Source organism: Frieseomelitta varia, unplaced genomic scaffold (genome assembly GCF_011392965.1).
Source record: "Frieseomelitta varia isolate USP_RPSP 00005682 unplaced genomic scaffold, Fvar_1.2 scaffold_133, whole genome shotgun sequence".
Classification (NCBI taxonomy): Eukaryota; Metazoa; Arthropoda; class Insecta; order Hymenoptera; family Apidae; genus Frieseomelitta; species Frieseomelitta varia.
The window spans coordinates 188,999-203,056 of NW_025109006.1; the positions used below are offsets into that span (position 1 = coordinate 188,999).

Sequence of the window (14,058 nt, forward strand, 5' to 3'; positions counted from 1 at the left end):
GAACTTTTTTTTACACTGCGTTTCATTTCACTCCAGTTTCAACACGCGGAAACCTTCTTTTGTTGAAAGTTCTACGAGTTACGTATAAATCAATTCTTATTGGTATTAAAAATGATAACATAAAGGATAGAGTCAGTATGTAGAAATCAGTAGTTGAAATCGATATAAATAATTATATCGGCACAAATAATGCTAATTTTACCTACTAAAAACAGGTATAAGAATTTATTAATATAAATAATTAAATATATAAATATATAATTTAATTATAAATATATAATTTAACTATGTAATTAACTATATAAATATATAATTTAACTATGTAATTAACTATATAAATATATAATTTAACTATATAATTAACTATATAATTTAACTATATAATTAACTATATAAATTTAATTATATAATTAACTATAATTATATATTTAATTATTTATTAACTGTATAATTAACTATAATTATATATTTAGTTAGTTATTAACTATATAATTAACTATAATTATATATTTAGCTAGTTATTAACTATATAATTAACTACAATATTTTTTACATTAGAAAAGATTTAGGTGAGATTCAGGTTAGGTTTAGTCCTCTAACCAGAAAATTGAAATTTCGCTAAAATGTTAGGTTATGTACAAAATTCGTTAGCTAATCAGTGTTACTTTTTAAATAATATTATTAGAAACATCATACGTGTTAGTGGTGATGTGGATAAATATTATTTAATTAACAATTAACATTACAAATACCTTACAAAAGAATTGTTCATTATTTTAACGAGCAATAGAGAAATTATTCACAGCTCGTTCTGATTTACATTATTCGAGGTTATTAGAATATTAGTTCTTCCTTTTTTTTGGAAACAATCATTCCATAATTTAAAATATATAAAAATATACAATCTTTTGATAAATTCAGACGAGAGTAATAAAAACAATTAGAACTGCGTTTGTGTTAAAACATAATAGTTTCTCCAAGAGAACAGCATATTCTGACTGAAATACAACTTATTATACTGTATATAATAACTTATTATACTGTATATTCAATGTAATGGACCAACCCTAACCTCACCTCGTCACAACTTTGAAAAATTGTTTGAAATTGGCATTGAGTGCGCATTTAATGTCAATGGTAATTGGAAATTAATTGTACAAAAAAAAAAAAAAAAAAAAGTGTTATTAATGAATTACAGATTTTCCTGTAAATACACTCGCCTGATCGTGACAGATTTATTCACGTGACGTCACCAAGTCTAATGGATCGCTCGGTTGTCGTTACTAATAATTCCTACGATGCCGGCAGGTACTTTCAGTTACACGCAGCGCTTATTTACATAAATAAAATATTCCAATGTTCGCAACGAGAAACGATTTATGCGAAACCTATAGCTTAAATGCACTTCCACTTGGTAACGCCGAGAGAGTCAACTGTCTCTCTCTCTCTCTCTCTCTCTCGTTTCGTTTCTTTTTCTTTTTTTTTTTTTTTTCTTGGCTCTTGGTACAAAGATAAGAAGTGGCATATGAAAATTTCCCAACAAATCTGTTGACCATAAAAAGGGGAGCACGATCGCTGCGAGCCGAATTGGTCGAGGTAAATCAATTTCGAGTCGGCCGCTTGTACAGCACGGTAGTTTATCGAGCGGGCCGATTGTTTCTTTGTGTCGGTGAATGATCGATCGACTTGTCGGACAGTCGAAAACTGGTCGTCCAATCGCGGCGTGCCGAATCTTAAGTAGCCAGCCGAGTGGACGAGAAAAAAAAAAAAAAAAAAAGAAGAAAAAAACAAAAGAGTATCGTTCAAGCTAACGGTGTTCGACTCTTGATTTCGACTCTCTTATTATCGCGCCGATTGCAATTCAAATTCGAATCTCCTCCCGATCTCGAAAATTATATTCCTCGCGCGCACGATCCGAAATGAGGCCTATGATCGATGCGTCTGTCAAATTATCAAATATTTTAAAGGTGATATTTAAAGAAAGACACTTTGATCGAGTTCAAGTGAGGCGTTTATAACTAAAACTGAACTACTAAAGTACTCGCAATGTTTCGTATATCTGGTTGAAAGAGCATAACAAAAATAAATCGAAAGCATGATTTTTACCAAAAAATCTAAATAGGTGACGTGTGATTGTCTATTATAGTAAATATAATTGTAATATCCAATAATATTTTATGTATTTAATTATTTCAATAATAGATATTATGAGTAATATTGCAACTGTAATATCCAATAATATTTTATTATGAATAACAATCCATTCTTTTTTCCACGATCATGCTTTTAACTTGTCTCAAAACGATATTTAATATTTTATATTTTCAACAGATTTTCCGTCGTACGAGAAAATTCATCAACTATACTGGTTATTCATGACGGCGAATAATGAAATTCAGATATCTTTATCGCATATGAATTGTCTTGACATTGAATATTACATAGGTACACATTTGCTTAATAGCAAATTTCCTGTTTCTTAATGTTGTTGTCAACTGACGATACGATCTAAAGCGAGCTGTACTGGCTTGTCAAAATCGAACTATGAACAAACGACATTCCATACGCATCGTTTAAGTAATAAATAAATTAATACCATTGTACTTAAAGTCCTGGTTTCTCTTTGATTCCATTATCATAATATTATTGATACTTCCATCTTCCTTAACATCATAAAAATTACAGAGTCTAGACATAGAACGATGAAAAAATATCAAACGAGTCCTTGAGGTTGCCTTCCATAATTTGCAATGTCGACAAATGGAACTCAGACTGAATTTCTGATTGGAAAATATTGCAAATACAATGTTACAATATTTTCATTTGTATTTCAATCTTGAACGAACAAACGAAAGAAAATTTACCAATTTTCTTACATTTAGGTCAGGTTCGGGAAATTTACAGCTACTATTTCAGTTAGGTTACTACTGGAACTGTTCAGCAAACATTGGAAATTTACAGATGCGTATAAACTTCTGCGACTGACAAAAAAAAAAAAAAAAAATTAACCTTAGAGAAAAGAACTTCCATTTTATAGCAAAAAAAAAAAAAAAAAAGAAAACATTCTCGTTTTTCCAGATTGCAAAATTCGCGGTGACGCGTGACAAGGTGCGAAGAAGCCTTTGAACGACAAAAGAAAAAAGGAAGACGAGCCAATTAGATGGTGGGACGGAATAAATCGAGAGGGCCGCGTAACGAATCGTCGTGACCTATTAACTTGTAAATTGCTTCCTTGGTGCGCGCTCGAGAGAAAGAGAGAGAGAGTAGGCAATCCTGGCCGAGCATAAATTCGCCAAATAAATAAGTGACGCTGGTCGCGCGGCGAAACCAAATTATTGGTCGACTCGTCGATTGGTGGATCGTTCATTTCGTGGATTTCGTCGTCGACGTCTTTCAAATACTAGAAATATAAGCTGCAAAGCCTTAAGCTCATGTGTTGTGTAAAATACCAGGGGAGAGGATTGGAAGAGGAGAGCGGAGATCATCTACGAGTTTGTTGTATTTGGTCAAATATACGTATGTATGTGTTTAACACCACTTGCGCTGGCAAACTGACTGCGGACCGTAACGAGTGACCGAAACCGTTCCGCAATAACTCGTCGCTATGACTTCTTCTTTTGAACTCGTCGGTACGATGATATTACTGGATAAAAATTATTGAGAAGACGAATGAATTTATTATTTGTTTTTTCCTGAGTTGTACTTAAATATTATTTATATTAAAACTGAGAAAATATTGCAATTTTCAGAGAGAGAAACGTCTCGACGTGCGTGGCAAGAGGTTAACGGCAACTGATCGCGGACCAAATTTAATATTTGTTGAAATAAATAATAACAATTTGTTTTTTTCTGGGTTATACTTAAGTATACTTAAAACTGAGGGAAATATTGCAATTTTGACGGAAAAAATTCTCGACGTGCGTTAACTCCAGCGCAAGAGGTTAATCGACGATTTATATTGTTTTTTGTTCACGCTTTGCGAATAGAGTAATTTCTTTTTTTACGTAGTTCATGATCAGTCCTCAAGCACTGAATTATTTCACTGTTAGTGACGAAACAAATATTCATGTAATTTCCATTAACTTCCATATTTTTGTTCCATAACGAATGAAATTTGTACTTCTACCGTGAGGAATATATATTTTACTAAATGTTCATAACGATTGTTTTTCTTTTATTGCTACATCTATGCTATTATAAATATATATTTATAATATCCTATGCTATTATAAATACATATTTGTATCCTGCGTTATTGTTGCAATCAACATAAGTAATACCCTCGTTGATGAAGTGAACAAATTTATCACACCTAACCTAATATTTTCAATCGGAAGATGTGCATTTTAAAAAAAGACAAGATAACACTCGTGTTACAAGCGACAACAAGCATGCAACTATATTATTAAAAATAATATAATTTCATGGAACTTTTAGAAGCCAGAAAAATAAATGAATAAATAATTTACTTGATTATATTATAAATTAAATTATATAATTAATGAACGTGATAAAGTATATGATTTCGAACTCATATTATAGAAATAAAATTTTCTATTAATTTAAATTAATTAATATATAATAATAAAATTAAAATTAATATTGTAATATTGTAATATTTATTAAATTTTATATTTATTAATATATATAATATTATATATATATAGTACGTATTGTCCAAAAAGCTCTCTCTCTCTCTCTCTCTCTCTCCTCTCTTCAGTGTCCCGAAGTTGAAGTCACGTAAACACCTCGATACAATAAAGGATCGTGCGCGCCGTTACGACCGAAATCTCATCGATCGTTTCGTTTGAGGAAAAACGCAGGACGAAAGGAAGGACGAAAGAGTCGTCACTCGAATTCCCCCCGATTCGAGCCTCCGACAAGAATTTCCACGATTCTAAGAGCATCGTGAAGAAAGGGGGGAGGACCTGTTCCTTCCTTCCAAATAGTAACTTCTACTTCGCCAGTGAAGAAGGGGGGAGACAGGAGGAGCGAAGAAGAAATCGACAGGAGGATCTCGAATCGCGACACGATCTTCTTTTATTCTTTCTTTTCTTGTTCGTGGAAAAGAAAAGAGGAGCAGCGAAGCGCGCCCCGGTGGACAGCGACGTATTCAAAGTGTGAACGGATGCAAATCTCGTGTCTCTCATGAGCGGAATTTTCAAGGAAGCTGAAAGATGGATGTAGCACGCCGCCGGCACCGGACAATACGACGACATTTGCATCTGGTACATAATTCAGTCGCCGTTCCTGCCCTCCCCGACCACCGTTGCGTGTGCTGCTCATAAACCACCGTGCCGATCTCTCACGAAATCACCTCCGACTCCCAGGGAAATCACCTTCTTTTCCTTTTTTTTTTTTTTTTTTTTTTCTCTCTCTCTCTCCGTCTAGCTCGAGATTTATTCCACCGGAGGAGTTGCCAACGAGACACATTCGTATCCCTCTAATTGTCGACGGTTGACATTACTTCATTGTAAATTTTCAATCTTGTCTTCAGCGACTTGCAATTCCTGAGGAGGAATCGCGAAAATTTGGAATTTCCAATTAGATTAAATTTCACTCGCAATTCGTTAAATTTCACTATATCGAGTATAAATTAAACGGCTGATCAAACGATCGAATAGTTTGGGGATGTGTATCTTGAAAAATTGTGATTCGAACTCCAAGTGTTACGTACATGTATGTTTGCCTCTAACGAGACGTGTTTGTGCGTCTCGGCGAACGAGCAATTACTTTCGCCTGTGCGAACAGTTCGTTCGGCTACTTTTACTAATTGATCTCGATGGCGTGGAAATTTCGCGCGTCTCGAACTCGCGAGGAAAACCAGCGCTTTACTTTCGAGCGCAGGCAACGGTGAAATGAAGAGCCGACACGACGCTTTCACGAATTCACGAGGGCAACGATATCCATAATGCGCGAGTCGCGGGCACAATGGTCCCGCCGGGGCGATCCTTGTCTCGGATAACGACGACACCTAGTCGCATTGTGCAAAGGCGAACGACATTTTCTTCATGGGCCGACCTCGCCTCGCGTAGCCAGTCGCGTTCGGGATTCCGCGCAAAGTGGAGCGAATTCTTTTCTCGCCCGATCTCGCCTCGTGGCACGTGGCCATCTTCTGAATTTATTTATTTATCGATAAGAAGTGAAATGGAACAAAATACAGAAAGCAATAGAAAGACAAACTGTTCAGCTAAAATCCTGTTCAATCTGCATTAGTCAAGATTTTGGATGTGTATTTTACTCTAAAGTCATAATAAAGTGCAAACGAAAAATTCCTAAGAAACTAATTTAATCGTAAATGTTTGTGGCCTCCAATGTCCAATGATAACGGGAAAAAATTTCAAATTATTTCGTCCTTGGTATACAATATAATCCCTTCCTACCTTATCTCGATAATTACCAACTTTTAGTAAAGCAGGACGAGATGAAAGATGAAAAAAAAAAAAAAAAACCCTACGGTTTCCAAGAGTCGTACGCAAAGATCGAGACGAATTTTCGAAATTTTCCCTAGCCCTTTCGCCTTTCGGCGAATACCGCGAGCCCTCGGCGCTCCACGTTTCTCGGGGGAAAAAAATGTCAGAGGGCACGCGAGAGAGATTGTTCGGCGAAAAAATTCTTTCGGCTGGGGATTAACGGGTCCCGCGAGCGATGCTGGCGCTTCTGTTGCCACTGGAATGTCCAGGAACGCCCGGAGGACCGTAACTCGACGAGCAACGCGCGGCGTTGCGCGGCGTTGCACGGCGTGGCATGGCGCGCGCGATAACCATCGCCAGGACGAGAGAGAAGAAGAAGAAGAAGAAGAAGAAGAAGAAGAAGAAGAAAAGGGAGAGCGGCGTGTAGGACAGCCGTTAACGAGCGATTCCACGCAGAACCCTGGCCCTCCTCCTCCTCCTTGTACCTCCTTCCCCTCCCCCACCCCCTCTCACCGTTCTCTACATCGCATGACGACGTCCTCGAAGATCCGCACACGCTGGAAAAATCTTCTTATCGAACTCAAAAGCCACAAAAGCTGCTCTCATACGTTTTCATACAGCGATCGTCTAACGAAACGATAGTTGCACGCTTTCGTCGCGATCATTGTTGGTTGTAACCGAACAGCGAATTCTCTTTAACTATTAACTTTAACTATGTACTATTATTATGCTATATTTATATATTTTATATATTATACTATACTATATTACAGTTATACCAGCTTATAAACTTTATACATTTCAAGTTACCCCTGTAGGATATTTCAACTTTTTAGTGACTTTGCCCGTGCATTATTGAAATTCCCTATGACAAACTTATATTATTCTCTCGCATGCCACGCATTTATATTTAGTTCAGTGAATGATTTGTGTGTCTTGTGCGATGAGATTGCAACATCGCAGGAGAATTAATTGTACAGAACGCGCGTAATGAGAGAAAAATTTCAGATTGCACGACGCTATAGAGTCTACAATAACACGATTAAATTGTACATAACAGACTGTATTTACGCTTCTATGAAGCGACGACGCCTCACCGACAGTGGTAAAGCAGTGGCTCTCGCCCCTGTTGCGCCCCCGATAAAACAGAGACATCCCGCCGAGCAAGGAACGACCCGTCAAAAGAAGAGGAAAAAAAAAAAAAAGAAATAGTAGAAACAGCACCGAGAGAAAGGATGAGGGGGGGGGGGCAGAGAGAAAAAAAGCAGCGAAAACTTGCCAGCTGTTCGTGGCTATCTGCGCAACGAATCAAAGATGGCGGCGGTCGGTTGAGCAGGACGGCGCTCGCAGCGACGGAGAGAGAGAGAGAGAGAGAGCGAGAGAGAGAGGGTTTCAACCCTTGCTATCTGGCCCATCAGGGCTTTCGAGCACGTTAGACCCGTACCCGTTCATAATAACGCTCGGCTGGAATTTCCGTGGAAAAGACACGTCGGCACAATGCGTTTTCACGTAGCCCCGATATGTGTGCCACGACTTTATTATTTCGGCGGTGAGACAGAACAGAAAGAGAGAGAGAGAGAAAGCAGACGCGCGGGGTGGAAAAGAGAGGAGAGGAAGAGTGGTGGATGCATACCTGGTGGTGGTCGACCCTTTGTTTCGTTGATCGTATCGGTGGCCCTCTTTCTCTCCTCTCTCGTCACATCTGCGACCGGATTCGCTCCCATGGCACAGCCTCGTAAAAACGCGACATATTGTGCGAAAAAGCATATGGCCCCGCGTGGCTCCTCCTATTTTTTCGGGGATCGTATCCCCCTTTTTTCCACGTTTACTTCTCTCGACGGGGGGGGGTCACGTTCTCCATCATGCCACTACGGTACGTTCTTTCGCGTATAGGTTAACCCTTTTGCTCACGGCCTTCTCACTTTGAAACGTCTTTAGGTACACATACCCGCGATAAAGGTTTGTCGATCGAACGGAACGGGACGCGATTCAAATTGCATACGTAATATGCACGTAATATGTTTACACGTTATCGACAAACACTCGTTCGCAACGATAGCCAGGATAAAACCAACAACACGCATTTGTAGGACACGGTATTATTGTTGAATTGAAGATGAGCGACACAATTGCTCTCTACCGGCCAAATTCCGAAAGTAAATGAGTTATGACTTTCGTAATTGGCCGAGGAGCGTCTCTGTAATGTTGCCACGTTGAAAATAGAAATTTACACGGAGGAAACTTGACGTCGAAATTTTCGTTTGAGAGTGTCAATCGTACGATGGAACAGAAAATTATACCTACATTTATTGATGGAACAACGAGTGTTCAGAGATACGTAGATATGTTATAATTCGTTAGAATGTGCAATTGAATTAGGAACAAGCGAAACGTTTCGCTTCCAAGACGACGATAATTTCACCTGAAAAGGAAACTTTCGAACGGCAGTGTACACGGTCTTCGTATCAAGATAAGTAAATAAATGAATAAAAAAGTACTCCTCGCACGGTTCTCGATACCAATTACCGAAAAACACAGGGCGCCGCCAGTGTTTAACCGTTTACTCGGCGTGGTCGGCGCTTTCACGTAATATCAGGGACAAAGTTTCGGCTCGATCATTAAAAACACGGGAGAGAGGAACGGACGTGACGCAGGGGGGCCCCTCGAGGAAAGAGAGAGCCACGGCAAAGAAAATTACAGCGTCCGGTCGAAAATGTGACACACGCGTGCCGTCGATAAGGTGGGCCGCCTACCGGTTTAAACCGATACATATTTTATTGGTTTCGGCTCGCGCGGTGCCCATCCAAACGAGCGCTACACGTCCTCGGCGGTGAATGATAGGTGGGCGTGCACGGCTCTTCGTGCTGTCATAATATTTGAGCTGGCGTCCGACCAGTAGAGGCAATATTCACCCGACCCTCGACCATTTTCCCGGAAAAACAGGGCTCGAGTCATCCACTTTCTTCCATTTCTATCTTTATCCACTTATTCGAATTGAACGAGAGATCTTGCAAATGTAAAGTGGTATACGTAAGGAATGAATTTAGGTTAAGTCGAGGAGACGATTTAACGATTTGAACAAGATGGCGTCGACGCTTATTCTTCTGACGTCAAGGGTATGTGGATGCTAAATTTAACATCGTGCTTAAATCTAGGTAACTTTTTTTTTTTATAACGATCATAATGACATAGGTATTGTACGACATAATAATATAGCATTTGAACAGATAAGCCTATAATTATAACGTAAGAAGAAAAAGAGAATTTCGGAAGAAGAAATTCCTGAGGAGAGGTAGTCCTGAGTCGATTAACGCTCATCATTCGCGAAAGTGAATATGGCGAAGGAAATTACTTTCCCGAAAATTGAAAGTACGTATCATTACGTGTCTTATATACTATACTTGTTCCAACAAACACGCAATGCACGTTGATGATGGTGAGAAAAATATGTTCCACAAAATTTCATGCTAAATACCATTTTGATTATTTCCAATGATATATCATTTTATTACAGCGATACTTCACTCGCTAGTTTGCGAATAAATTGCTGGCAGAGATGACGCAAAGAAGAAAAGTATGCCATGGCAAAGGAGAGGGCAAAGTATTAACCATTTCTGGCCATTTTGAGTCAAATTTAAGATGAGAATCCTCTCCAACTGATTTCCAAGTTGCGTCGCGCTAAACGAACCGCGAAAAGCGAGAGTTGATAGGCGCGCAGGTAACCGGCCGACAAATGATAGCAAAAACGCGACGATTAATAAATGCAGGCGTGCGTGAGCAGCGTAATTAGAGGAGCTGGACGCAGGCGGCGGCGAGAAAAAGCTTGAATCCATCAGCTTTGCTCTATCGCGCACGGGAGAAAGCGCGCGAGAGGGATAGTGAAACGTCACACGGTGGCTATGCGCTTTTGCATCCGCGGAATGCAGCCGCCTCTGACGGACCTCTTCTCTCCGATCGAACAACGAAAACGTTTACTTTCCCCTGTGCGAATCGACGATTACGGACGTACACACGCCAGCACGAAACGAGTTTTTCCTGCGAGGCATGGAAAAACCACCAGGCAATTTATGAATCTAATCACGACGCGCTAATCACGCGCTATTATATATAAATCTGTTCTCATTAATGCTGATGTTAAGATACATGAAAGATGAGAACGTAACAGAAACATTTTAAATGACTAAAGCTGACTTGTGAACAATCTTCTCAATGTTGCGAGTGGTTAGTACTTAACGTGTAAATACTCGTTAATTTAGTATCGCAAAATTATACCTCTAGTCAATTATTAACGTTAATACTAATATTGCTTTTAGGATGGCTCTCGTAGGTTTTCCAATTCAAGTTTTTCAAGCAACATTGACACACGTTTATATATATATATATACGAGAGTTGCATTACTCTTCATTTTAAAAATAAATTGAGATCTATGTGTGACGAGTTTCTTGAAGAAACGGCATATTTTTCATTGTACAGGTATAATTGATACTTTCTGAGAATATAATTAAATTAACGAATGTTACAATCGCAACTTCGAGAAACATCATACATATTTTGCGTCCTTTAATGTCAACGTATAGTTATTGGGTTCAATTATGCCGTTCGGTGTACGTAGAACCGAAGAGGATCGACGAAACGAGTTTCTTTTTTCGGGCAACACGAACAGCAATTTATGAATGTACGAGTAAGAAGGCGAGAAAGAAGGGAAGACGAGGCCGATATCGAGTTTCGCGGCGGCCGAGCCGTTCCCCGTCTCTGCGTAGGTGCCAGCGTCTGCACGACGAAAATAGATCGAATTCACACGAGCCCCGGTGCCGGGCCGATCGCACGAAAGCCCCTGTTTTGTTACCCTTCGCGCTATCGATCCGTCCTAGTCCAACACCGATACTCTCTCGTAATCCCGAATTTCCATTTCTAACGCGTTCCAACGCCGTTCGTTCCAGTAATCATTCGAACAGCCCCGGAACACGCTCTACGGAGATTTTTCGACGAATACACCGGGCAGGGAGACTCTGTTCGATAGCCGCGTACAGGAAATTAGCTTGGCCTTGTCTTATCTCGCATTCCGACGACTGCATTTACATATTCGCGGGGAACACATAGCTCGCGGTGGATCGTATTAATTAAGCATGTGCGGCTCGATACGCGCCGAGGAAACAATCAAGGACATGCTTTTACGAGCCAGACACAGGTGGGTTTATATGCTTTCGGGGCGAATCGTCGGTTCCTGTCGCTTGACGAGGCTTTTCCGGACGGTTTGCAAACACAAGTTTCCCGGTACGTTATATACTGACCTTATAACTGACCATCGCTTGTCCTCACCGATTCTTGGAATTGATGGACTATCACCGTGCAAAACAAGCGACATTGGGTGGCCGGTGTCGGTGAAACAGTTTAAAACAGTTTAGTTTCTTTCAACGCCAACCCTCTTCAACTTCTTTTTGTCCCAAAATTGCAATATCCTTTTCCCCAGTTTTAAATGTATTCGACGAGACGAATAATAAATTCGTTACTTTTCGACATCATACCCGACGAGCTCAAAAAGAAAGCGACGAATCATTGCGCAACAGTTTGGACACTCGTTATGGTCCGCAATCAGTTGCCAGTGCAAGTTAACTGGCCAGTTTCGGTCCCGACAGTTACAAGGTCACTACTGTATACGTGTACACGTAAAATACCTAACATAACACTTCCGTAACACGTCGACATTTTTTCACGACGCCCCGACATTACGTAGTAAAACTTCCCGTTCCAGCCGGATTTGCTGAATTCAAATGGCGAAGAATGCCGAAGTGCGCCTTCGATCCTTCCCGGTCAAATGTCATGCTCGGAGATTAAATGATTATGTGACAGCTTAGGTACTTACCAGGCGTCGTTTCGGCTTGATGAGAGGTCGATTCTGTCCGTTCATCTTGTAGTAGAGTCCGCAGGCGTTGCATAGGTAGTGGCCGGTGCCGTCCCGTCTCCATAGTGGCGTCGACGTTGCGCCGCAGTTCACGCACTCGCGACCCTCTATCGGCGTTGCACCGTCAAAAACGACAAACCGTCATTAATCTCGCGAACGTTCCCTCGCGTCTCTTCGTATCGTAGTAAATAAGCTACGTTCAGCGACGTCGATCGAACTCGACGAGAGCATCGAATTCTCCCTTTCGATCGTCGTATCTCTGTTCGACTTGTGTTAACAACGAAAAGCAGCATTTTATATTTTTTTTTTTTGGGGGGGGGGGGAGAACTCGACGTCTCGACGTCTCTTCGTTCGACGTCGGCGTATCTTTGAAAAAAGCTCGGGCACGCCGACTCGTCGGGATGATCCAACAGAGAATTGACGATAGTTTGAACACAATGTATGAATTTCAGAAATCGAAGGACATCGACGAGGGCAGCGCGCCCGACGGTGGACACCAAAAGTTACGAAAGATGGTGATGGAGAAGTGACACATGCAGTTGCAAGACATACCATATCAAGCGATTACCAGAGCAAAAGCAGAGTCTCTTTAGGACCGTGGCTCGAACACGATCGTCCGATAACGGCTTGTTAATAGCGGAGACGATATATTTTGGACTGGACTGGACTGGACTGGATCGGGGGAGATGGAGAGAGCAAACCTGGTGTGTATCGTTAGTTCTAACCTCCCACCATAGACAGCCACAGAGAGAAGAAGGTAGGATATATCAAAAGTTTTTCAGGCGTCGTATTTTTTTTTTTTTTTTTTTTTTCTGACGGTTTGTTTATTTTTATATTTAACCTCTCTTGCGCTGGACCGACGTGGCCACGCACGTTCGAGAATAGGTTAGGCCCGGAATTGCGATATTTTCTTCGTCTTAAATATATTAAACTAGAAACCAGGCAAGAGAAATAATAAATTTATCGCTTCTTAGTAATTTCTATCCAGTGATATACCGACGAGGATATTGTTTGGTCACTCGTTATGGTCCGTCAACAAGTTTTACTAGCGCAAGAGAGGTTAAAAATCATCTTTTTCTCACGCGTTTCTTAACGCTAGAACTAAGAACGCGACGACGACGACGACTAGTCCAAAGCGTTTGTTCAAGTACATACTTCAATAGGGATTTTTATGCATTTATAAACGATACAAAGTATATATATATATATGATACAAGTATATACTATATGATATACTATATATAATACATGAAATGCAAAGGGCGGATTCTCATTTCTGCAGTTCTTTGTCCGCGAAGACATAAATTTACATAAAAATCCACGCTCTAGTTATTTCTACGAGACACCGTCGAAGTGCCGGGATCAATTATTTTTTTTCACCACATTGATAGTTCTAGTGTCAATGAGAAACGAGAGCCTGAAAGTTGTTGTTGAGAATTGGGAGAGTGAAGGAGAGAGGGACTCATTCGATGAGAAGACAAAAATTTCCTTCGAATCGTGGTATCCGCGTCTCTCGAAATGGTCCTTCGAGCTGCGTCCTCCTCGAGATTGGACCGAGGGCGTTCGCCGTTACTGAAAAATCATCCGTGTAGACTGCTCCGTGGCGTCTTTTCTCTTTTTATCTTTTCTTTCCGCATCGAATCTCACGTAACCGGCGTGGCCGAAGAGAGATTTGAAAGCTCGTCGAGTAATTGGGGAAAAAGAAAGAATAAAAAAAAAAAAAAAGAAAAAACTAGACCCAA

The 14,058-nt window shown here is 40.2% G+C and overlaps 1 protein-coding gene across 1 annotated transcript in view; it reads right to left on the minus strand.

Moving 5' to 3' along the window:
* Positions 1-12,454, minus strand: part of LOC122530186 (GATA-binding factor C-like) — a 75,725-nt gene extending 63,271 nt beyond the window's left edge. Inside the window, exon 1 of the mRNA XM_043656930.1 lies at positions 12,278-12,454. Coding sequence (XP_043512865.1) covers positions 12,278-12,322 — 45 coding nt within the window. The 5' untranslated portion in view covers positions 12,323-12,454. The remainder of the gene's footprint in view (positions 1-12,277) is intronic.
* Positions 12,455-14,058: the final 1,604 nt, after the last annotated feature.